The 26,136-nt window shown below is 39.6% G+C and overlaps 2 protein-coding genes across 3 annotated transcripts; one reads left to right on the top strand and one right to left on the bottom strand.

Annotated features, from left to right (window-relative positions):
* The first annotated feature begins 485 nt into the window (after nucleotides 1–485).
* Nucleotides 486–16,272, top strand: bin1a (bridging integrator 1a). 2 transcript variants are annotated; one of them, XM_028591165.1, is made up of 19 exons: nucleotides 486–566; nucleotides 1,424–1,528; nucleotides 2,437–2,517; nucleotides 2,787–2,841; nucleotides 2,937–3,031; nucleotides 3,558–3,653; nucleotides 3,884–3,994; nucleotides 4,099–4,191; nucleotides 4,453–4,538; nucleotides 4,716–4,791; nucleotides 5,492–5,556; nucleotides 6,249–6,293; nucleotides 7,386–7,461; nucleotides 7,731–7,853; nucleotides 9,765–9,785; nucleotides 13,976–14,032; nucleotides 14,937–15,011; nucleotides 15,118–15,219; nucleotides 15,345–16,272. In XM_028591165.1, exons 1-19 carry the CDS (start codon nucleotides 489–491, stop codon nucleotides 15,444–15,446), a joined length of 1,542 nt encoding a protein of 513 aa, XP_028446966.1. In that variant the 5' UTR covers nucleotides 486–488; the 3' UTR covers nucleotides 15,447–16,272. The 2 variants fall into 2 exon arrangements, with proteins under 2 accessions (XP_028446966.1, XP_028446967.1); XM_028591166.1 differs by lacking the exon at nucleotides 6,249–6,293.
* A 4,301-nt stretch (nucleotides 16,273–20,573) lies between these two features.
* ihha (Indian hedgehog signaling molecule a) lies at nucleotides 20,574–25,677 on the bottom strand. The gene is made up of 4 exons (XM_028590459.1): nucleotides 25,372–25,677; nucleotides 23,991–24,148; nucleotides 23,531–23,634; nucleotides 20,574–21,346 (listed from the first exon to the last, which is right to left on the bottom strand). Exons 1-4 carry the CDS (start codon nucleotides 25,675–25,677, stop codon nucleotides 20,574–20,576), a joined length of 1,341 nt encoding a protein of 446 aa, XP_028446260.1.
* Nucleotides 25,678–26,136: the final 459 nt, after the last annotated feature.

Here is a 26,136-nt window from a genome sequence, read left to right as displayed (position 1 = left end):
GAGCTCCTAGCCAGCACCAGTATGTGTCAAATAAGAGCTGTAATTTGTTTATTTTTAATCATAAAATATGAAAGAAAATGTTTTTTAAGAATATTGCATGGGTTGTTGTTACGAGGAAAGGGAAATTGAACAGATGTAGCCAACATGTAGGCCTAGTTAAGACCAGGTCAAATGGGAATTTAGTAATAACATCACTCAGAACAGCCTGATCTGTGTGGTGTTGGCAGACTCCCCTCTAGAGGCCTACGTCTAGAGCATCAGTCCTCAGTCAGACTTTTGCAGCCGTTGAGCAAAAGCAGCTAGGTTTTAAAAAGTGAAAGAACTTAATCAGAGCTCTGTACATACTGTTAAGTATGTGGATATGATATAAGACAATGGCGCCATCTCATGGAGAGCTCCTGTGGGCGATGGGTGGAACCCTATTCAGTCTATGGTGGAACCTAAACACATTTTATTTTTTGCACCAGATAAAACCTGTTGTAATATACATGTATAGTGACACATATGGGGTAGTTCAGTGTATCTTGGGAGCTGTTAACTATCCCGAAAAAGACAGGATATCAAAGGTAATGCTTGCCAGAAGCCTTCTCCATCATATACACATTTTATAATTGATAGGTCGTTTACAATAATGTTAATTTGAGATATTTTGGTCTAATATATTTCAAGGTACACTGCAGTGAAATATCAAGACATTCATCTTTAAAACTTAAAACATGAGTGTGTAGAAAGTGTTTATTCCTTGAGTCACTTGGCTGCTGCGCTGCTTTTCAGCTTCTCATGTCACTTCACGTGTTACGTAACGATATCAGATTAAGAAAAATGGGTCTTTATATGCATGCTTTAAAGCAGGCCTGGTCTTGTTTCTTACCAATGTTTTGTTTAGGTTAATTGTGAATGTTAGCTATAGCTATAGGCTCTTTATGATATTATATTTATTTATCTATTTATTTATGTATCTATTTATTTGAGACATCGATACTTTTAAGACTTGACAGTAGCCTATATACTGAGAATGTCTGAGGCCAATTTTAAACATTAGATTACAAAGATCAACAACAAGCATTCTTTTAAATCGTTGGTGCAGAATTTTATTTTTAAAGCTGCACATTGTGTTCATAATGTATAGTGATGTGTAGTCTCATATAATGTACAGATTCCTGTGTGGACGCGCAGCAGCAACTGTGCCTTTAAGAGCATCAGCATCCTCCTCTGTCACGGACGCGCACACAGCAGTTCAACATTTGAGAATACAGCTTAGCTTTCTGCACACACATCCCTTCTAAAGATACATCATAACATCACATAATTGCATTTATCGCCATTATTTCTCCACTGGACCTTGATGAATTTGCCTCAACAATCGCCGTAGCGGTCCATCAGATCGTTATTGCTCTTATTGCCTTCCTTCCCGCATCCAAAGACTGATCTGCGCTACAAGATGGCTGAGTTGAATTTGGGGAAAGGGTTGACCGCAGGAAAAGTGGCCAGCAACGTTCAGAAAAAATTAACGAGAGCCCAAGAAAAGGTAAGAGCTGCTCACTAACGTGTCAATGTATGGGGAATTATCGTTCAGGCCTACAAAGCCGTGAAGCAGCAGTGCCGCATCCTTCACCAAGTCGCAGTGTCGCATCACGACATCATCATAATAAGGGGGCTGTGGGCTATTTGGGGATGGGGATGTCCACTTTAAACACATCGTTCCTGTAGTCAATGTCATATAGCGGACACGTACATATTGCAGTGAGATACGGTAAGCCTACTCATAATTTAGCCCATGACTGATGTGTTTCTGGCACTTTAAATCAATATCTGGGTATCTCAGTAAGTGTTTGTCACACAAACTATGACTGCAGAAACACTATCATACATTTTGCTAGCACTATGATGATAAGTATTACCCATGCTGCAATATGTAGTCTATAGATGGTAGATATGAGGCCTAGTCTATGCGTTCATGCCGTGCGTTGTGCGCCGAATAAATGGCAGGGGGCGCTATTTGTCTATCATTATGCATCATGTACTGTAGGGTTAAAGAGACACAGGCAGAGAGAGAACAGATAATGGTAACCCTTTAAACACAGTGTGCTTTATACATGTGTGAATACTACTGTATTGACAATATTTATATGCATTTGTATGGAAATAATGTATATAATGCATACATGCATTCATGTATGATGTGATTATCTCTTATATACGTTGTGTCATAATACTGCAACCCACTCATTTTACTCATGAATGCGAAAAAAACAAACATATTTGATCTTAAACTTAGAAGAAAGGGAGAGGTCAAGACAAGAAGACAGGTGAATGTCCACAGGTGCTGTGTCTTTTAAGGAACATATCCCTTCTTCTGTCTTAAATCTGAACAGAATCATTTGCTAACCTTACCCTTGGTATTGTGACTAATGTTATTATGTGTTTGGCTGACAGGTTCTTCAGAAGCTTGGCAAAGCCGATGAGACCAAAGATGTTGCTTTTGAGGAGGGAGTGATCAACTTCAACAAACAATATGTGAGTGAGTGAATGACACTATGTCGAATGGCAGAGTCATATTTCTAGAAATCAATAATGCTAGTGACCAATTATTGCATACTTATATAGCTTGCCAGACTTTTTAGTCACAAATGTACCTTCTCCATATATAAACAGAATTTTGCATTAGCTCTAACAGGTTCATTTGCTGAGACTGAAATATGTACTGGCTCAACAGGCTGTGAATATGTCTCCTCACACTGGTTCATTTTGTGTTCTAAGACCCATGTTTTGTGTTTCACCCCTAGACTGAAGGCAGCAAACTGCAAAGGGACCTTCGGGCATACCTGGAGGCAGTAAAAGGTCACACACACACAAGCCTGTACAAATTCACACTTGCATGTACCAAGCTTAATCGATCTTCTGCTTATGTAGAATAAATGTGTGTTTGTCCTCAGCCATGCACGAGTCCTCCAAAAATGTGCAGGCGTGTTTGGCTGACATGTATGAGCCAGAGTGGTACGGCAAGAACGAAGTGGATTCAATTGTGGAGGTCAGAAACCCTTTTTTATGAATGTGTTTAAAATACAGAAATTGCCTGTAAGAGTGGACAAGCTGGTTTCCATATATAGGTCAGAACCACTTTATAGTATATTAGTTGATTGATTGTGTGTGTGTGCTTGGCTCCTTATTAGCTTATGCAGCGCAGCAGCAATGTTTCCAGCTTGCTAATTCTGTCAATTAGCAAAATTATAAACTCTTGTAAGAAATGGTGTGGAACACTTTAGAATTTCCTCTGGCTTCATTAAGTGCATTACTTTTAGATTATTGGTTCTTATGTGAAAAAAGTACGACAAGCTAGCTGCAAGAAAACGCTGCGATCGGTTAAAAGGGTTTCAGTTTATTCTTAATTTATATACAAGACCACGAGCCAAGACATAGCAACAGAGCTACTGGAATTAACTCAAAAGTGGTGGAGAAATATATCTAAGAATCATACTTTTGCAATTAAACAACTTTTTTTTTCTTATCTCTGATTGTGATTATGTATGGTACTGTTATGTTCATCCATGCTGCAGGACTGCGATGTGCTGTGGACTGACTACCACCAAAAGTTGGTCGATCATGCTCTCATCTCCATGGATACTTACCTGGGCCAGTTCCCTGATATCAAGGTAAGCTGTGTCGTCATAGAAACCTGCAGAAATCACAACCAAAAAATAACTAGCATTTAGTGTTCATGCAGTGGCAGCCAGCTCCACACTACACTGTATATTATTGTGCTCTTACTGAATTTTGAATAATCATACACTCCCGAAAAACAAGTTTATGTTTGGAAGATGAAAGCTGAGTTTTTCCTTGAAGATGGAGACACTGAATAACACATTCTCCTCTTTTTGTTCAGGCACGTATAGCTAAGAGGGACAGGAAGCTGGTCGATTACGACAGTGCCAGGCACAACTATGCCACCACACACAAGACCAAGAAAAAGGACGGTGGCATTAAAATTACCAAGGTAAAACAAATTAAAAAATATTTTTTGATACAAAAGTAGTGGCACACTGATAATGATGTCATTTACATACAAATAATTTGTTGTATTCTGAATCTCTCCTCTAGCCCTCCTCTTTGTTGGAGAGGGCCACTCCAGGTTGGGCTCAGGGTATCTTGTCTGCACACAATGTTGCCCAGAGCAGTCTGTCCAGGAGCCAGGTACACAATAACCTCTCTGCACTTTGAACTTGTTGCATTTTATCGCTCTCTTTTTCTGCCCATATTCCCTATCACTTGCAACTGTTGAATATCTATCAAAGGCAAAATGAAAATGACAACAACAGAACAACTGTAGACAAACCATGTCGAAGCATAAGCATAACTGTCAGGAGATGTTAAGCACACATACAAAACATATCCCAATGCATTGTGCCAATGTGTGTGTGTGTGTGTGTGTGTGTGTGTGTGTGTGTTTTTCAGGCTGAGGAAGAGTTGGAGAGAGCCCAGAAGGTGTTTGAGGAGATTAATATTGACTTGCAAGAGGAGTTGCCTTCCCTTTGGAACAGGTGTGTATGTGTGTGAGTGTCTGTGGAAACTGATTTTCCTGTTGATGGATGGACGCTGTAATTACATTTCACTTACATCTGTGCTACATTGCTTGTCCTTACAGGATGCTAAATTAAGTCAGGCCAGTAATGCAGTCAATACCGTATCTCTCGCTCTCTCTTCTCTGCCCTTTCTAGTCGTGTTGGATTTTATGTCAGCACATTCCAGAGTTTGGCTGGTTTTGAGGAGAAGTTTCACAAGGAAATTGGCCGGGTAAGTCTTGTGTATGAACCTCTATTAGTGCTGAATTTAGATAAAGATTAGACAAAACAAATTGACACAGTGTAAAAGATAACAGTTAATGGTAAATGTTGACAGTGACAGTTTAGATCTGCAATTGAATCAACAAAAAAAAAAAAAATGCAGTAGGACTATGGGTATCGTTTGGGTTTTTACGATTCCGATGCCGAACCAGTACTTTTAAAACGATTGCGATTCCTAAACCGATTCTTGAAAAACGGAAAAATGACATTAAAGAAAGGCTCTTTTATAGAGTTTTTTTAAAATTGAAAATTATTTCAATTTAACAATATATTAACGTATTAAAGTACTTAAATATATCATAAGTAAACCTAAGTCCCCTAACACACAACTATAATACGTCTGTTTCGGAGTGACAGAGGGAAAATATTTCAGTCGACACATTAAGTGGAACTAAAATGAGGAACTGAAATTTGCGTTCTAATCCGATTCCTACCGGGTGCGTAGGAACCGGTTTCATAGTGGAACTGGGTTTCATTACCCAACCCTAAGTAGGACATATTATCCTCTGTTTTACTGTCTGAGCTTGAGAGTTGTATATACTGTCTATCTGAATTTGGACATGATGATGCAAACAAGCTGTAGGATGATGATGTAATGCTGTTGTTGTTAGGTATACATATCTAACACCCCATCTTTCCCCCCTCTGTAGTTGGATCAGGATTTGTATGACACCTTGGAAAAATTGGAAAGAACAGACATCCACCAAGCAAGCAGGTTAGTTTCATTGCATATTTTTAAACATCGCAGATGTTGATTCTAAAACGATTCACGAAATTAAGTGCCAAGATATCTTTTCAGCAAATAGGTTTCTATAGGTTAATATATTTCTATGAAATCTATTAATATAAGCAGCATAGATAAACACCGACAGGCGACAGTGATGCTATTCAGTAATCAAAAACATTTTTTTAATATTCCCAGTAACCTCAGGTTTTCGCGATTCTAAAAAAATCCCATAATCTACTTGAAAACATCTGTTTGTGTGAGATCCCGGAAATTTTGAGTGCTGACCCTCATCAATCAATCACTGTGGTTGGTCATCTTAAACAGCAAAGAAAATACTTGCTATGTTGTATTTCTATGGCACCTTCTAGACTTGGGCAAATATAAATCTTTTCAGAAATGTGTGCACATTTTTGAACCTCTTGAGAGCACATAATTAATCGTGCTTGATGAATGTAGTGAGCAGCATCAGAAGTTAAAATAGCAGTAAATTAAGAGGTAAGGGTATTTGCAACAAACTCATTTATTTTCCCCATAGGTTTACTGTAAGACAAGTGAGGAAACTTACAAAATATGAAACTCCTGGATTAAAACACTAGTTATTAAAAGTATTTTAAGCTACAGCAATAGACAAACTAAATGGCATGCATTAACCTGGAGCCACCCCTGAACCCCCCTTTCAGAAAGACAGGTACCAGCGGCGCCTCATCGTCAGGAACAAATAGGAGGTAACCGGCAACTGTGGTAACCATGGTGACACAACTCTTGTCTGTCCTTCCAGCTGTCTGTCTGTCAGTCAGTCTGCAGGCTTGAGAGAGTTGAGGGAGAACTAGTGCTTGGTTGTGAATTCACAGACACTGATGAGAGAGCTATGCTCCCAGAGTTGCAGATATATAAGAGTTGAGCATACCTGCATGTTTAATGCTCCACCAGGCAAGACTGTTACGTAACAATACAACCCAAAACACAAGGTATGTAGTGGAGTAATGTACATGTACATGATGAATCCACTAGGGGGCCACAAAATGAGTTGCTTGTCCCTGATTAACCCCTTTTTACTCCCCTTATCTGTGTAATGTGGACAGTTGTTCTACAGTAGCTTCTCAGTTTCTGTGTGGTAATTTGACTAAACACATTCATTTAGAGATATGCAACGTAGAAGCACAAAACTGAAATGATAAAGGTCTTCTAACTAGATCAAGCCAAGGCTTCAAGATCAGCAGGATTCACCTTAGGGCCCTTATCATGTCAGTACATTGCTTTAGTCCTGCATATTCCCAAACATGGTTACAATTACAGTGTATTAACAAAATATACCCGGAGCTTTTGGTGTTAATAAATTAAAGCTGCCCTCTGGAGGCCCCACTTGTTCACTTTGAGTCTTGGTAACGTAGTGCTTGAGTTTTCAAATAGTTACCTCTTTCTGCCTTTTGAAGCCACCGATGTACAAAATTGCCTGGTCCAGCAATAAATTGCAGGTTTTCCAAACCTTAAATATCTACAGATCTAGGGCTGCTTTTTGTCAACAGTTAGTGCCTCTATCACTGCTCGCTTGTGAGGCTCACTCTTCTTGCATGACAGCACTTGCAACAACAGCAACTTACGCTTGGACTGTAGAGCATGCATTGTAACTTTTTAAGTTGTGTTAGCTGTACTTTTTAACCTTTGATCGACCTTTCTCTCACATCATTTGCCAACCTTGTTACTTTCTCTGTAATATGTCTGTATTCTCTATTTTGCCCTATCTCTCTCTCTCTCTCTCTCTCTCTCTCTCTCTCTCTCTCTCTCTCTCTCTCTCTCTCTCTCTCTCATTCACTCAGTGCGGTTGGAAAAGAAGCATCTAACCACACTCTCAGGCCAGGAGGACCACCGCCAATCCCTAAATCTCCATCCAAGGTAAACACACACGCTCTCAAACACTGAAACCATCTCTTTGTTCAGAGTCGTGTCTGAATAATGTCTCTGCACAGGTATGACTAATAACAATCATGCTGGCTGCATTTCATGCAGGAGCCATCGTTAATGTAATCGGTTATCTGTGCTGAGATAAATAAGTTCATTTTGTCATCTGAATTTAAGTTCTATAATTTTCTTTCCAATATTTTTTAATCTAACATTTAATTATTAAATTAGCTACTTTATTATTGTTTCATTTACCGTTCTAGCTAAGGCCTGCAGTGCCTCCTCCACCCAAGGTGACCCCATCTAAGGAGTTGAAAACAGAGAACATCGTCAGCCTTTTTGATGCTGCAGCTACTCCCGATATCAGCGTCACCTCCCCTACAGAGGTTAGTGAGCAGCTGCTGTTGACAAACAGCTGTAGCCCTTTAACTTCCAACTCTCCTGTGCAGGTCGGAGCCCTGTGTGTCCTTTTATCTAATCTGCCCCTGCTCCTCCTCCTCCTATTCTCTTCTAGTCTATTCATGTCTACTCTTGTCTATCCTGCTTTGCTGTCTCTTCTGTCCTGTTCCTTGACCCTGTTAGCCAATGAGAGCTCCTATTCCTGTTGTTATCAGTTTGACAGTCCTGCAGTGAGCAGCCTGTTGGACATGGACCTGGTCTCTTTCAGTGCAACAACCAAAGCCTCTACGGTCACACAGGTGGATGATTCATGGCATGAACATATAGATCATAGAGAGACCCTCCACTGCAAGAAATGCCAAACTACACAAGAGATTTTTAATTGTATTCATGCTATCTAAGTCCAAGAGAACTTTGCCATCTATTTATTATGGTGGGGAACAATAATATTTCCGGTTGCCAGTGCAGTTGTTTGACTTTAAATATATTGAAACATGCTTGTCTGGATACACAATAAAATCACTTGATAAGGATGGCATAATTTGAGGTGTTACCTGCTTCTTTCCAATTTACGAAACCAGAGGAAGATGATGGTATGATGATCCGTAGACTACTGCTTTTAGTGACCACTTCTTCCTGCTGCAGCACTAAAGCCCTGCTCTGCTCTTACTTACTTCTCTTAACAGCAGAATGAAGTTTTAGATACTGGAATGAAATGAGTTGTACTTTATCTGAGTGTACAGCTCAGCAACCTAATGCTATTTCATTCAAAATATATTCAGCTGTCGTTTGATCCAGGTCTGCTACTCAGCCTCAGTACAGCATTCTTATACACTAATGAATGATGGCATGAAGCCTTCTGTATACCTTGACCCAGTTAGTAGGTACCAGAGCGAGGTAAACTGGCCCTATTATGACAGAACACGTAGGGAAAAGATCACATAGTTTAGTTTAGTTTAGTAGTATCTGCATTAGCTACAGCAGGGCTGTCTTCCTGGGGTCCGACACATATTCAGAATAACACAATACAGTACATAGCAACAGAGAACATATATAATATGTGACAATGCTATCATTAACACCCTTAACTGAAAGGTTATAGTCCTGCCGACAAAATGTTTTGATCCCTTTTAGTTATAGTCTCTAACATAAACCCAACTCAAAAGCATACACATACATCCACAATCACAGCTTTGTGTCCTCGCCATTACGTTTTCCCACACATCAACCAATCACTCTCAGCTAGTCGATTATTATAATACTTTATTTTAATATTTTGCTTGTTTAGATCACCTGTAGATCATTCTATATTCTTTAGACAATCTATGGCATTACAACACTAACGTAAAGCAACACAATCATAAAAATCCCCAGACTTTACACCTAGTGTGATTTCAAAACTCATCATCATGTTCATGGAATTACATCACTGTCAGTAATGTCATCCATTGTTACAGTATTGTAATTGTTTACAGGCTCAGAATTCATAACAGAAATTCTTAAAATTCTGTAATGTTTCTTTTCAGAAAACAGAATGAATGTGCGCTGTGTGATTTAAAATACCTACTTTGACTTTGCATATTTTCTGAACTACACCTTTGTAAACTATGAATCTAATGGCTACATGCAATGGTTTGTACCGTAATTCACATTAAGTTAAAGGATGCACTCACAGGGACAAACCTGCAGAGAATAAACTCCCCACTCTGCAGCTCAATAGCATCATTTAGCCCTCCAGACTTTACCTGGTTTTGCCTGTACTCTTGTTCTGCTGGAGATCTACTGCTATGGGCTTGTAGGTTTAGATCATGGGACCTGCACTGGAAATGTATTATTAAATGCAGCGGAAAAGAGCTTAGTTCTGTCTTTTCATGCTATTCTTCCTCTGCTTTTCACAGACGGAAAACTGGGACTCATGGGTAAGCATATCATCCTCACCATAAAACATGTTTTAACATTCAAAAATATATACTGCAATTACCATTATGATCATCATCTTCATATTCTTATTTCTTATTGTGTTCATAGTAACCATCAACTCATTTGTCAATGCTTACATTTACTACAAAATAGCCATTATACAAGCCCCACTCTCAATATGCTTGTTGCAGGACATGTTGGGTACTTCTATAATGGCTTTTTCTGTAGATTAAAACAAAAAACAGTTCCATAAATGGATTTCTTTCATTTGTCTGTCCCAAATATGTTTGTGCGTTGTCTTTGTGTCTGCAGTGCTTGATGTGACACTGAAGAGATTGTTGTACAGCACAAATTGCATTTGGGAATGAGCGTGGGTAAATTCAGTTTCAAACTGACATTTTACACTGTAATATAGTTTATTGAATCAATATAAATGGTCTCTGATGTGCAATCCTCTAGCCGTCACTTTCTCTTCTACAGTAAAGTTGCGGTATGCACAGTATATTGATGATAAACAGCATACTGTAGACCTCAAACCTATAAAGTATTGATCATAAGACACCCATCACATTCATAGAAAATTACAAAGTTAAATGAGTTATGAGATTAAAATCCCATCTTTGTGAAATGATTTGTAACTGAATCAACCTTTCTTTCTGTTTACCCTTGTATCCCTGTATGTTCACATGTTACACTGACAGAACATGTAGCCGTTACATGCACCATGTAACACACAGGGAACAGTTTTGTTCTGCAAGTTGAGTGAAGTTGCTCTTGTTTTCAGTGGATTGTTTCATGGAAATAAACGAACAAGCTGGTCGGCAACTTCACAAAGCCTTGCTTGCAACTTGGCATTCTGATCATTAACTAACCGTTTTGTTCATCCCTATCACTGTAAGAGAGATGTGTCTCAACAATCATACAGTTCTGCTGTATTATAGCTTGAGGCAAAGTAGTTATTGCTCAAAAAGGAATGACACTTCTTCTCTTACAAAGCTTCCTTCCTCTTTCTCCATCTGAACATAGCTGTGGGAATATAAACCATCCTTGCAAACTACATGCAGAAGATCCAACATCTATTTTCTAAAAGGCTGACAGTTTTTGCGTTTCTGCCTTCTGCTGCCAGACTTCCTTATCTTCATCTGTCGTTTAATTTGATCTGAACCTTCTCTGTAAAGGTCTATCCTTCTACATCTATCTTCTTGGGTCTGATGATGATGATTATGATAATGATGATGATGATGGTGATGAATGATGGTGATGATGACTTGCTGCTGAACTCCTTCCATGGACGTCCATGGCATCTTTCATGGCCCCGTTTCTGCTAATATGTTGCAAAACTGTTCCATTGTCCCTTAAATATAACAAATAAGTTTAATCTAAATAATGTTTGATGCCAACTCCCCCAACCCTCATCCATGGTTAAATCCCTTAAAAGGCCATTTTTGTGGTTTAGCAGGTTTTAGCCCTTTTTACTAATGAGGCATAATTTTTGCATCACAGTGGTGCTTTGAGTGAAATGCTAACACCATGCAGACATGCTGATAAAGACAATGCTAACATGCTGACGATGAGCAGGGTTATGTTTATCATGTTTACTGTCTTGGTTAAGTGTATTATCATACTAACATTTGCTAATTAGCACTAAACACAAACTGCAGTTGAGGCTGATGGGAATATAATTTAGCAGGTTTTCAGTCATAAACCAAAATCAAAATGATATGGGACAATGTAGTTGTTTTTTACTCTAAGGCAAAACTGTAAACCTAGAGGCACCAGAGGAAAAATCAGGGGATCTGCAAAAACGGATACAGCGAACACAACTTTTAGTTAATGGGCTAAAGCATGAAAAATCACCTGTATGATCCTTTAATGTTTGAACTCCTTTAAAGCTGAAGTGCGGAACTTTTCTCTCCCCTTTCTGGCACTGAGAGTAATTACACAAACACTGTTGATAATCTATTATCTGTTCATAATAACACCACGTCGCTGTGGTCTCTCACCCCTACCTGCCTGTCAAGGTTTTGGGAAAACACAGGTAGACTGACATGCTGTGTAACCAATCAGAGAGCCAGAATAAGCAGCTACTTTGTGAAGTACTTTAAGCAAGTGAGAATGGTTGGTTGACAGCACTTTGTGTACTGCTTATGGAGCTCTGATGTAACAACGTTGTTGTAGAGTTAATAAACCACGGTAGCATTTTACTTGAAGGTATCGACATAATCATGACATGACATGAATGTGTCATAAACGTTATAAACAAGTCATAAACATTTATGACTTTTGTCATTAAGTGTCATTCGGTTTTTGTCATGACAAGTTGACATTGTTTGGGTTGTCTTGATTATGACAACTTGACATTAATCAAAGTGACATTACCAGAAGTTACTGTCAAGTTGTCTTAATAAGGACACTCCAAAGAAATTTAATGTCAAGTTGTCATTACAAATACATCTTCTGGTAATGTAATCCTAGTTAATGTCAAGTTGTCATTACAAAGACATCCCAAACAAATTTAATGTCAATGACCAAGACAACTTCTGGTAATGTCACTTTGATTAATGTCAACTTGTCATAATCAAGACAACCCAAGCAATGTCAACTTGTCATGACAAAAACCAAATGACACTTATGACAGAAGTCATAAACGTTTATGACTTGTTTATAACGTTTATGACACGTTCATGACAGTGTTACCTAATAAACTACTCATTCTAAGTACAAATGAGCCATACTGGCAATCAGACACCACAACTCTGGTATACTGAAAAAAACACAGAGCTTTCCCTGGCGTTCATAGGTCTAATCCGCATTGTTTGAACTCGTTTGGCAAGGTCTGGATTTAACAGACGTTCATTTATATGTAAAATTTTCGCACGCTAGCTTTAATTTTGGAATACCTTACCTGCCATTTTGATAATACAATCCTTATGCACCCCGTGAGTGCCAAACTAATATCTTTATCAATTTCCTAATTGCTTGTCCCTCAAAAATATTTTTTACTTTGTTCTTAGCCCACTGTCTTCTTCATACTTTGGCCATACCCCCACACGCCCTGCAAATATTCTTCTTTTGTCCTGGTCCTGATAATGTCCAAGTCTTTTGCCCATTGAGATGCTGAATCTGGCCTCAAATATCCCTTATACCTTACCTTTTTGTCCCTTAAAATTTCCTCAACTATTAAACCATTAATAATACCCATAAAGTAAAAGTTTTTTTTTTTTTGTACTTCTGACTCCTTGAAACCTGACCCTTGCCCCTCAGCATGAGGACACTGGTGCCCAGGAAGAGCACACCAAGCAGCACTATGACCCTTTGGCTGCTGCTGCAGATGCCTGGGGGGATGATGGTACGCAGCCTATCCGCTATGACCCCATAGCAGCCGCCGCAGAGGGCTGGGGGGATGACGGAACCCGACCAGTTCACTATGACCCTGTGGCTCTGGCTCAGCAGGCAGAGGGGGATGATGAGAGCCAGCAGGCTCATTACGATCCCGTGGCTGAAGCCCAGGAGGACTGGGATGATGAGGGGGGCCAGCCGGTCACAGAAGTGCCTGCCCCAGAAGATGAAACACCTGCAGCTGAGACTCCAGCTGATGTTGCTGAGGAAGAAGACACACCAGCTGCTGCTACGTTGGATGATGAAGAGGGTCAGGTAACCGAGGAGAGAAAAAAATGGAAAGATGCATCTGGACGAAAATGGTGGATGCATCGATTTTTGAGGAGGAGGTTTGAGCATGCGGTACTGGACAGAAACAGATGATAGAGAGATAAATTGTGAATGGAAAGTGGAGATATGGAGAAATATTTAGGATGCATCTGGACCAACAGCATGGATGCATCAACTGTGCAACAGAGGGCAAGTTAGAAATTCATTTCTGAGGGAATAAGAAGAATATAAACACCTGCTTCTCAATACACTTAGCTAATCCCAGTCACTGCTAATCAAAAATCCACGCATATAGTATGCTGTGCAAAACCTGTGCATTAGAGTCCAAGCTTACCGTCTATTCCACATACTTGCTTATATTAGCTATAACTTTGCTGTTTAGGCTGGGCGGCTTGTCTTTTTGTCTGTCTTTGTCTTGTTTGTGTGTTGTGTCTTTCATGCTTTCCCCCTCCTTATTTCAATCTTTCATATGTCTCATTCTCTGATCTTGTTCTGTTATTCTATGTCTCTCTGCTCCCAGGGTGAGTCTGCAGCAGCAGCTGCTGCAGCACCAGAGGAGGAAGCACCGACAGAGGAGGTTCGTGCAAGAGGAACTACTATAACATGCAATAACTGTTATGTGCTTTTCATTGCAAAATTACAGATATAAATATAATGATGTAATATTGTAACATTGTTCTTTGAAGAGCTTACACCACCCCTAAATATTTGTTATGTACAGTATATGTATATATGTTTTAGGTGACTATATTGCATCATGCTTATTCTCATTTACTAGAATAAAATCACATAATTTTTGTCTATAATATGTCAGAAAAACATTTTTCCTTAACATGCTTGAAATTACATTTCATTTAATCAAAAACATATAAATTACTTAAAGCTTTAGCGCGTAACTTTTTGATATTAATGAACATCTGTTACATTCAAGCCATTGTCAAGTGAGTTGATACAAAGCTAATTAAGACTATCAGCTCCACAAAACTCTCTCTGCATTTCTCAGTATGGCTATGTTCAGAAGATTGTGGTGTCCGGTGACAGCTCGAGTGAAGATAATTATCTCTTCTGAAGATTCCATCTTGTTTTATTAATCCTCTGTGTCCTCCTTGGCTACTAGCAACTGCACAGAGGAGGGAGGGGGCGCTTGCGCAATCACGGAAGGCTGTATAATGTGGACGCGCCAACAATGTTGTTGTCATTACTTAGAATTCCTCATGGGGGCGACAAAAACTACGCACTATAGCTTTACCATTGTTTGTAATACTGAAACTGGACTTTAAGCATTTTCTAAAAGCAAGTATCCTTTACTGTTTTGTGTAGTGTCAGGTTACAGACACTCTTATATAACATTCTGCTGGCAGAGTTTTGTTAAATCATGTTTTTGAGAAATTAATTACGGCTTAATTATGGCTCTTTAAAAGATGAACATATTTTTTTATTGTGCACTACATGTCGGTAAATAGAACATCTGTTTTTTCTAGACACCTGAAGTAGCAGCAGAATCAACAGAAGTAGCATCAGAGTCTGAAGAAATGCCACCTGGCTTCTTGTTTAAGGTAAAACCAAATAAGATCGCTATAGTGCTGAGCATCTACTTAACCCAAATATAAATTGAGTATACATATGGAGATCATTAATGTTTTTTTCATTTATGTGATACAGCTCCAGGTGATGCATGATTATGCTGCCAATGATACAGACGAACTGGAGATGAAGACTGGTGATGTGGTGCTGGTAATCCCATTTGACAACCCTGAAGAACAGGTACACACACACACACACACACACACACACACACACACACACACACACACACACACAGGTATTGACTGTGGTGTCACCGTGACAGTGAGGTGAATATGTCTTTATTTGCATGTCTGTGTTTTTAGGATGATGGCTGGCTGATGGGAATGAAGCAGGACGACTGGCGGCAGAACAAAGGAAATGCCCTTAAAGGAGTATTCCCTGAAAATTTTACCCAGAGGCTGTGAAAGAGGAGGACAGAACGTCATTCCAGCTTCCTTCTTCATGTCTCTCTTCCTCTTGCCTCAATCCTTCTTTTCCTCTATTTCCCTGATACTGTATCTTTACTAGGACTTTGGCCATAGAAGCAGAGCTGTCACAGCCGTGGTTGAAATCCTGCATTTCTAAGGTCTGCTACACTGTGCTAAAAGTGGATCTTTGCATTTCTTTGGATTTCTGCCAACATTTACAATTACAGATGTAGCCATTTTACAGGTCCCACTCTTTGTAGTCTTGCTACACTATTGTTGCTACTCCATATCGGAGGAATTGATTAGAGAATCCTGATCATACAGGATCGATGCAGGGATGGGTGCCTCTGCAATGGCTACTGCTGCAATTGCATTATGTTTTATTCTTAGCCATGTGTCATCATAAACTCTCTAAGGCATATTCCACCACCATAACAGAGAAAATGTATTTTGAGATGTGCTTTTGTTCATCTGATAATGAGAGACTGAGAACAGTATAAAATTATTAAGACAATGCCAAGTGTAGCAAATTGTCCCTTACATACATAGAAGCCCTGGAATGTGTGTGTGTCTGTGTGTGTGTGTGTGTTTATTTTTCATATAAAGGATGGGGTGTAATTACTAAAGCCAGACTGACAGGAAGGTAAATGTAAACTTAGTAGAGTCCTCACTATGTTTGAAACATTCACCCAACACACTGGAAAAATAGAACCAATTCTGGCAATTTCATCCCAGTCAAAAACGATAAGACCTTTGAATACATAAGGTTCAGAACCAGCCCATAAACACATCAACAGTGATGATATATATATATATATATATATATATACAATCTCACCAACAACTGGGCTTGAATTAAGCCACTCACTAATGCTGCTGAGGCAGATCTCCATCTTCTCATGTACAAGTGGGTTGTTGTTTAATTTTGGCAGTAGTCTGTTTTAGCCACATGTGTAGCCATCAAGTATCATTTATTTTTTTGGGCATGCATGTTTCCTCATCTGTGGTGGTTGGCTGCCATTCTGACCATATATAAGTGGAGATGGAGCATAGAAGGGGGTGTATCAGTAGAGATTAAGCATTGCGGTTTCTGTGCCAGTATTTGTTATTTACTGATCCAGTCACTCTTATTAGTCCTGGGGTTGTGCTGACCCAATGCCTGTTGGACACATTCAGCCCATCTTTTATTCCTACTTTGATTGTGTACCTGTGTAAACATGCGCCCCTGGTTGTCGTATTAGTTTAGATTAAATGGTAGTACAGTATGAGTAGTATGAACCTGTTGTTAAAATCCAAATAAATGTGTATGCATTTAACTGGTCATCTGACACCAACCTAGTTACAGCAGGAATTCAACATCAAATTGCTTTAAAAATCCAAACAAAAAGAAACTGATCCGAGAGTCTTATAGAGTAGAAAAACATGACTGTTTTCATCTTTGTCAGTCAAGTTTTTTATTCCTTGTTGTTTGAGTTTGTGTGAAGTTGTGTGAAGTGGGCATGTAAAAAAATATTTTTAAGTGACTTTTTTTCACAAGGGATTCCAAATATGCATTAGCCAGGCTAGCTAAAAAGCTAGCCACCAAACTACAACAATGAGACGCTGCTACTGGTAGTATAATAGTTAGGCAGATTTGGTTACACCTTATTGCTAATCAAATACATAATAACTGAGCCAGCCTCATTCATTTTTGAAAAATGTGCCGAAAAACAATTCCTTTCGTTTGCATAGAGACAACTCAAATGCAGATGATTCAGATTATGCACCAGAGCAACTTCTTTTATTTTTGTATGCTGCCAAGCAATGACTACATATAGCCTAATGTAACTATGTCAACATAATTGCCAACTTACTGTAGGATGTTATGGAGTGTTTTGTACTTCTGTCAGGTTTACTGCTCTCAACATAGCCGCTTACTGTAAGTAGTTAAAACTATCTCATTCATTCAGTCACTGACTCAGAAAAGATACACCTTTCTCATGATGTTATTAACATGTAATAATTGTGCGAGAAAATGGTTGTGTGCGATTGTATGTGTGCGTGTTTACGGGTTGTTTGGAAACATAAATTATTTATCTATAGGCTATTGTTATTGGACGATATCACCACCACCTACCAGGGGTTGAGGTTGTTCGTTTTACAGGAACTTTTTTTCTGACTGGACAAAGACAACTCAAATGTATTTGGGTCTTTTCCCACTGGCTGGTATTATGGTTCCAGGTGTTATTGTGCATTGGTTGTGTATAAGTGTAATTTTGCCAAGCTGTGATGACAGGTAATATTCATATTCTATAAAGACATTCATATCTGTGTGTGAGTTACTGTGAGCATGCTGACTTCCCATGTGTTGTTATGTGAACACCCTTAATTTAAGACAATGATACTTTTGGTCACTTTTGAGGCAGCTGAAACAGGCAGATTTATTTATTTTTTATTATTTTTTATTTTCTTAGTAAGAGGGGTGGTGGGCAGCTATATATGGCATATTTTTCCACCATTCCCTCTCAAATCAGTCCTGATTATAATTGCTGGTTGTCCATTAGCCTTGCCTCAAAATGTTGCCGGGGTATCATGGTCCAAACAGACCTAAACACGATTACATGGAGACAGGACACAGAGAGAAACACTTCAAACCACCAGACTCAGGTGGACAAATGTTTTGCAATGGTTTTCAGTATTTTAAACACTTGAGATGTGCATGATTTTTTCATACGTATTTGAACAAAAAGCCTCATGTGAGAACATCACTTGAATATTTAGATGAACCAATCACTTTAATATTTTTTTATTTTCAAACATACCGTATGTTTCACCTGGGTCTGGTTCTCTATTAATCTATATGGATGATAGTGTCTCCTGTGATGAGCTATGGGATATGACAAAAAAGTTTTTTCCTGTACCTAAATGACCAATAATAATAAAGATTACATAGAATCTCCTTTTCTTTATGGATCTTGTGTGGTTCTTGTGTGTAGTCTACTTTGATTGTTGACTAAGAAAAACAAAAAGTGCCTTTTTTGATTTGCTGAATTCTGTTAATCTGTGGATTTTGTTATCTTGATGTCTTCTCTGCAAGTACAGAAGCATCCAGTAGAACTAACTCTACATCCTGAAAAAAGCATGCAGGCATACATCATGAGGAGGAAAGAGGAGCGGTTGCCGTGGGCTGCTGTCCGTGGTACTGAAACCAACCAGCAGCCCACCCTGTAACCACAGCTATTCATGCTGCATTCACATTGTTCCAGCTGTTGTGATGCATCACCATTTACAGCGATCACTCACTTTCATGGGTGTTTATGGATCAACATGTAACAGATGATTATCAGCAAATGTTTAAAACCCATATGCTAGCCCTTATTGATATTTCTGAATAAAAAAAAGCCAGGGCCTCTCTATCAGAACAAGCATGATGTAAATAAAAAGAGACTTTATTACATAGATTAAACAGTATATATTAGTACTTTAGTGATTAGTAATCAATTCGTTGTTACCAAAAAAATCACAGAGTAGTTTGGGTTTAAAACAACAACTTTATGTTTTAAATACAAATTGTATCCACATAGTTGACGAAAATAACAATAGTTTACATTATTTTCTAAAAATAGATCTTTAGATAGTCTCTCCAACAATAGCTTAATATACATATGTGACAAATCTTTAAGAAGGCATATAGAATAACACCTTGGAGTTTCTAGATACTTGCAAAGTTTGAGTCTACAGTGACAACTGTAAGAACACTTTGGGCAATATCAACTACACGTTTATCCATATTCATTCAGCCAGCTATAACCACTGCTTCCCATAGTGTTAAAAAACGAAAATGTCTGTACCTCTGCGAATCTAGGTCTTAAGTCTTGGGTGATAGATGGAATACAAAAAAAGACCATGCAAAGGATTGCTATCAAGTAACTTTCTATTCAAGATAAAGAGATTTGCTATCTGTTATTTAATATGATGCATAGCTGGTGCTTAATACAGTAGTTGAATACAGCCTGAGTGTTGTGTATACATAGATGTGTGTATACCTTAACTAGATACTACTGACCTGAAAATTGAAAACCTGAAACAATGCAAAATACAAAAAAAAAACACACTTTTTAAATAAAGTAACTGATAAAAACATGAAGATGTACAGTATATATGAACCACATGAATCAGTCTGAGACAATCAAGTTGACTGAAAGCAGATGACATACTTGGATAAACAGATTGACAGCATGGCTGTTATAACCCCATGCAGCTGTTTTGCATCAGTACTTAAGTATAAACACAGTGTCCATCATCATTCCAAAGCCCTTTTCAGATGTGAAGCTATAATGCAACACTAACAAACTGCTACTGCTTTGTTGTCGTTCTTTCCTTTTTAACATTACTTAACTGTATAAATACCTTTGTACATATAGAGCTTCAAATTACACCAAGTTTAGTCACTTTTCTCCATGCTATTCTGGCTTTTCGTCTTTCTCCTCAAAAGTTTCCTTTTCACCTTAAACCTTTCTCTGAAGCCTGTCGCTCCTAAAATGTGTCACAAAAGGTGTCCCTGTATGTTTAAATTTCCTCAAAATTTATCAGTAAGCCCCAGCGTGATCTCACGCTGCACAAATGTTGACAGATTACAGTAAATACAGTACAAAGAATGATGAAATGTAGTTGTCTTACTTCTTACTTTTTTGTTTTTTAAATGAAAGCTATCGTTTCAAACCACAGTCCTTGTTTTGTTTGTTTTTTTTATCTCTGAGGTGCTCTGAGTGGAACTGCAAATATTGACATAGACGTTCAACTCTTAAATTGAACATGGGAGATACTTATGTAAATATTTCTGTTGTCATTTATGTTTAATATCTTGTCAAACACTGACAGAAATGTCTTTGGTTGTCTTTCTAATCCTCTAAATCTTCTGGAAGGAATAAAATTGAAATTACCAAAAGTAGAAAACTAATGCTCCCAGTGTCTTTTCTTTGTCTTTTGCACAATTTTACATGTGCTACAAAAAGGAGTTTGTTGAAGTACAGCAAATGCAGGCAAGTAAGGTAAAAACAAATCTTCAGTATAAAATCAATTGTCTATGGTGGTCCCTCAATCTGTGCTTTGGTGCTCCTGAATACAGGTAGGTGAATGAAGTCATCAGTGTGAAACAAGTCTCTGTGGCTCCTGCCTATGTCCTTGCTCGATCCCCCAGGGGTGGAAGTGTCCAGCGTCCAACAGCATTTGCCCCAGCCTCTGTAGAAGCCAAGGGTACCAGTGCAGGCCGTCGGTCTGCGGTTCTGAGGGTCCCATCAGGCTGTAGAAGAACCTCAGTGGGGCCAGGACCCAATGGGCCAAATGGTGATTGTCCACAGCAGCATAGCAGGATGCCAGCACACCGTTCACCACTATGGAGCCATGCTGTGTTAATGGGGCATACAGCCCGGTGCTCCTCTGTTCTTCTACAAAAGTCACAACTGAAAGTGTTGCCTGTGACCCTGTTTTCCCTTGTGACGTAAGTACGCACTGTCCTGGCCGAACCTCACTGGCAAAAACTGTCCGCAGACCTGCTTCCCAGCTAGACCTGCCCTCCCATATGGAGCCCAAAAGTGGCTCTTCGGCTGTCTCCTCCCCTTTTGACTTACTCAGCCCACCAGTGCAGACTGTGACAAAGATCAAGTGAGCAGCTGTGAGAGTAATATTAAGTCCTGTGTCGGTGCCAATGATGTAGAAGATCTTTGTGACGTTGGGCTGGTGGTCCAGAAAGGATAAGACCGGGCTGTAGAGAAGGGGTCCGTGACCATCTGTCGTTGAAGAGGCCAAGACTTGCTCGCCAGGGTGAAGGTCTCGCATCTGTTTAGTAGCCCCACCCTCAAGGATAACCTGAGCATTACCAGGGAAACAGCCACCGGTTTTGGCTGCCACAGAATGTTCTGAAGAGATGAAATAAAGAGAAATTTGATTATTTTATTTAACTTACTTTTTATTATTGCATTATTTTTTTGGTAACGATACAAGGATAAGGAGTCAAAACATAAGGAGAGAAGAATACAGTTTTATCTCAAGAGTAGCGGAAAAGTGCAGCAGCACTTCGCCTTCATCTGCAGACTGATCTAGGTCACTGAGTGATCTATAAAACAGGCGAGACTTTGACACTGACTCAAGGACAACTTTATCTCAGCAGATCGGCAGGAGATTGTTATCATATGTATATAATGTGACTCAACTTTGTCTTTTCTGTCTGCCTCTGGCTCTCTACTTATTCTTACAACTGAATAACACACACACACACACACACACACACACACACACACACACACACACACACACACACACACATATACATACACAGAACCATTGTTTTTTTTACCAGCAGATAAGGATTTCTAACCCCATCCACAGTTGATAATTTGATTTTCTAAACTATTGTATATTACAGTAGTGATTTCTTTGAAATCTCAAATTCTCCTTTGACAGGTTTGGGTGGCCCTCTAAGTATTCTGCAATACTAAGGCCTTAAAATCCATTATATAGTTTCCTAGGGAGTACTGTTTGATCAAATACTTGGTGGGAATGTGTTTTAACAATTGGCAAAAACAGCTCTCCTCCTGCTATTTTTCATATCATGTTAATATAGGAGACAGTTTTCCCCCTCACTTTGCTATACCATGTATGTCTATTTTGCTACAGTACTTAATTTGTCAAACCCAATTTGGCATTATGACATCAGTAGGACACAAGTAATACAATACATTATTAGGAAAGCATGTCTGCTTCTTATCTGTCGGGAAATTGTCATTAATTTAGACTGCCCAAGATGCCACAGATTGTGAATTTGATCTTGTTAAGGTATTTCTGATTAAAGTGGCCCTTTAAGACGCAGTGAGACAAGGTGGCAAGAAAAGGTAGACAGCAAGAGCTAATGGATAACCAGCTGATTGTATTACCACAGGCAGAGCACGGCCTGGGGTCAGAGAAACAGGAAAGTACACATACTCAGACCTGGGTCGAGATATTGTTTGGATTACAGCACAGTTTGTGTTTTAAACTGAGTCACATGCCCACTCTCAATGGCTGCACGCAAGTAAAGACCAGTGGCACATGAGCTTGATTCCTAACAATTAATTCTGCTAATTTGGAAAAGTGGAGAAAATGGAAGCAAGCATGAATGCTACTGAAGGCAAAATCAGTGTGTGTGTGTGTGTGTGTGTGTGTGTGTGTGTGTGTGTGTGTGTGGTGTGGGTGTGTGTGTGGGGGGGAGAGTTGAGTTAAAGCAGTCTTAAGGCAGCCAAATATTTGTCCAAGGTGTGTGTGTCTGTAAGCCAGAGGCTGCAGAGAAGGAGACTGTGACCGGGAGGTGATAAGACTCAGATAAGAGATCTGAGAGAAACCTGCTGAAGGAAAAGCAACAGTAAAACAAAGGGAGAGTTAATCATCTCACAGCTTACTAACCTCAATGAACTGCTAGAATGTAGTTTGGCATCAAATAACTGGTGGTACCAGACATTGGTAAATGGGTTTCTAAAATTTCTCAAAACTTAGAATGGCTCGAGGTGGAATGGGGTCAAGTATTGTTGGCGTAAGGACTGTATCTGATTTGCAATAAAATCATCATATCATAGGAATGCAGAAAGGAGAGTCAGATGTCACTTTAAATACACCGTAGATGTTATTTATTGCATATGTAATATTAGCTATTGCATTGGCCCATCACTAAACATGGCAACACCTACCTCCATGTCAAAAATGCCCGTTTTACGCTGACTATCTGCACATCAAACGGCTATATATTCTATGATCACAAAGAAGGCTGACTTTACAATGAGATCGAGAAGAGAGACTGAATACAGCAAAGAGCATAGGTGCACCACCCTGCTTTGATTGGCTCCCAATAGTCCAAACACACACACACACACACACACACACACACACACAGAGATTGAAGATAGTGCCACTGAAAAGCAAGGTAAACCATTAGTGAATCACCAACAAAGGCATCAACCTCATTAGTGGTAATGACAGCTGGCCACAAACACAAGAAAATACAAATACACACACACACACACACACACACACACACACACATACACACACACACACAGACATCCGTCTCTTACCTGACTTGACGCTACAGTGAATGTGGCCTTTGGACTCGTAGTAGACCCAGTCAAATCCAGCTTCGACAGCCAGCCGGGCCAACATGGCGTATTTATTTTTGTCCCTGTAAGAAAAAGAAGAAAAGAATAAAAAGATATTTTAAACTCCAAATGTGATTCAATCAGAGATTGATTGCATACTTTTCCACACATGCACATTCATACATTTATTTGTATGTATAATATATTTAAAATATTGTAATTTCAGGAGGAATTTGGCCCCAGGCTCAAACATAAATTTAAACATGTTAAGTCAGTTTGAGTCAGCAAAAATAAATATTGCTAATTGGTTTACTCATCACATTACTGATACGTTGACTCACCGAGTGACTTGTGGTGTGTTAACTGACTATAAGCAGTTTAAATGTTGTCTGCTTTATGTCTGGCCTGATTACATCACATAATATGCTGTATTGCATACCTGTCTGAGGTGGTGATGTCCACAGCACGTCCCTCATAGTGCAGCGAGTCCTCTGAATGATGACCATCCTCATCCCAACCCTCGGTCACTCTCAGCTTAACACCTGGCCACATGTTCATCACAGAGATGGCCAGAGAGTTTAACTTGTCTTTACAACGCTAAGACAGAGGTACATGGAAGGGAAAAGTAAGGCAGGCTGTTAGGAACAAACAATACAAATACAAAATGAGGTCCTAATAATGCTGAGGGTGTAGCTTGAGGTAAAGAAAGATCAACCGAAGTTCAGAGAAAAAAAGACACATACAATGTGGACAGTGAGTGTGTGGGTGTGTCTGGTGAAGCAGATAGTCAGAGACATCAGTGTCATCACATTAAGGCGGGGACAGTAAAGTTGGAACGAGAGGACGACAGAAAAAGGAACAGCATTGCCCAGAGAAGGAGAGCAAGCGAGTATCTAAAAAGTGAGATCACATTAGGCAAAAGTGACAAGCGCATACCTCTTAACTAACACAGACTCAAAACACATAAAAAGAAATGTAGACAATAACTCATTGTGTCCGGTGAATGGTCAAAGTACAAACAACTTGTGCTTGCTTTGGATGATTTAGCAGTTTTCCAGTGATTTACATAAGGCTTGAGGTCAAGATGCCTCTCAGCAGATCTAGAGAGCTATTTGCTCAAATGTAATGAATCTGATTTGAAGGACTAAATTGTCAATGTGGTTAATGTCAACCATTGAATGAATTGATTAATGAATGAATTAATGTTATTTGTTTTGCACATCACCAAATTTACAAAAAAAAGAAGGGTTGGGCAGAGATTGGGCTCTCTGTGTATAAAGGAGCCACTACAATTACATATGGGTGAGTGTGCCTTCTTTGTGGGCCAAATATACATTAAGACCATGATGTAGAACTAAGATTAAGATTAGGCTACTGTATTGGTTGATTAAATGTATCCTGCATAGATTTTGGTTTAACCCTTTAATAAGTGGTTTTACGCACCTCCATTTGTCTAGCCTGATGGAACATTGCACAGATTGACGATGATTGAGACTATTCAACAAAATAAAACTTATTTATTTTAATACTTCAAGGCAATATCAGCAGCTAGGAATGTCAGGTAGCAAAATCCAGAGGTGAAACGAGGCGCCAAGAGTCAATGAAATCAATCATTTTGGTTTAAACATTTAACTAACACCAAACATTTAGGAGGCAATTGGATCCAACAGTGTGGGTAATTCTGAAGTGGTCCCGTGAATATAACTGTAATAGTAGCCAATGAACAGTACAACACCAATTATCAAGCAGTCAGGAACAATTGTCCATATTTGCGCATCTGTTTTTGCATCCATGCACTCCCATTCATCTCCCTTCATTACCTGGGTCATGAGCCTGTCGGCGCCCGTGTCCTCCTCATCTTTGAAAATAATATCTGTGTTGTAATTCGGCGTCAGTTCTTTAAAGCGCTCGGAGTTGCGCGTTATTTTGCCCTCGGGTCTCCCGCTGGCTCCCAGGGTCTTCTCGGCGACGTTGGGGCTGAATTGCTTGTAAGCAAGCGGGATGAGCTTCTTCGGGAGCCGCCTCTTGCCGTACCCCCTCCCCGGCCCGCAGCCCTCCGAGGCAGGTGCGAGGAGGAGGACCAAGGCACACAGAGAGGCGGTGAGAAGGAGGAAGGAGATCCGCATCGCCCCGGGGGGAGGGAGGACTCTCCCGGGGGAGAGAGTTGTCTTCAGTCCTCAGTTCCTGACTCCATCGTCCGTGACAGTCGCAACATCACGTCCGAAAAACTCGGATATAAGAAGCTCACCTCGGCAGCTCCAGGCACCATGAGGACACCAAAAGATTTTTAGCAGCTCCAAAAAACTGACCCAAATTGAGAAACTTCGCTCCCTCCGCCTTGCAGAATCAACAGTAAGTGTGCAGGCTGTAAAGTCCGTGTATTTAAACAAACAGGTTCAAAGTCGATATGGTGGGTGAGAGAGTTAAAGAGAGAGAGCGGTGACTGATATTCAAGTTGCAGTGTTGTGGTTTCTCTCCCTCTCTTTCTTTTGCTCTGGGAAACTGTCACAACAACAGCCACTTTTGCCCGCTGCTTGGTTGGTGCTTCCTCTGGATTGAAAGCGTCTCCACTCCATATGCGGCCG

The sequence above is a fragment of the Perca flavescens genome, chromosome 11 (genome assembly GCF_004354835.1).
Source record: "Perca flavescens isolate YP-PL-M2 chromosome 11, PFLA_1.0, whole genome shotgun sequence".
Classification (NCBI taxonomy): Eukaryota; Metazoa; Chordata; class Actinopteri; order Perciformes; family Percidae; genus Perca; species Perca flavescens.
Note: the sequence above shows the minus strand (reverse complement) of the source record. Positions and strands in the feature narration are given on the sequence as shown.

Coding starts and splice junctions, on each gene's coding strand:
- ihha (XM_028590459.1), bottom strand. CDS start 25,677: ATGCGGATCTCCTTCCTCCTTCTCACCGCCTCTCTGTGTGCCTTGGTC. Junction 23,635..23,990: donor GACATCACCACCTCAGACAG/GTATGCAATACA, acceptor TTTTTCTTACAG/GGACAAAAATAAATACGCCA. Junction 21,347..23,530: donor TCACTGTAGCGTCAAGTCAG/GTAAGAGACGGA, acceptor TCATCTCTTCAG/AACATTCTGTGGCAGCCAAA.
- bin1a (XM_028591165.1), top strand. CDS start 489: ATGTATAGTGACACATATGGGGTAGTTCAGTGTATCTTGGGAGCTGTT. Junction 4,792..5,491: donor TTCACAAGGAAATTGGCCGG/GTAAGTCTTGTG, acceptor CCCCCTCTGTAG/TTGGATCAGGATTTGTATGA. Junction 15,220..15,344: donor TTGACAACCCTGAAGAACAG/GTACACACACAC, acceptor CTGTGTTTTTAG/GATGATGGCTGGCTGATGGG.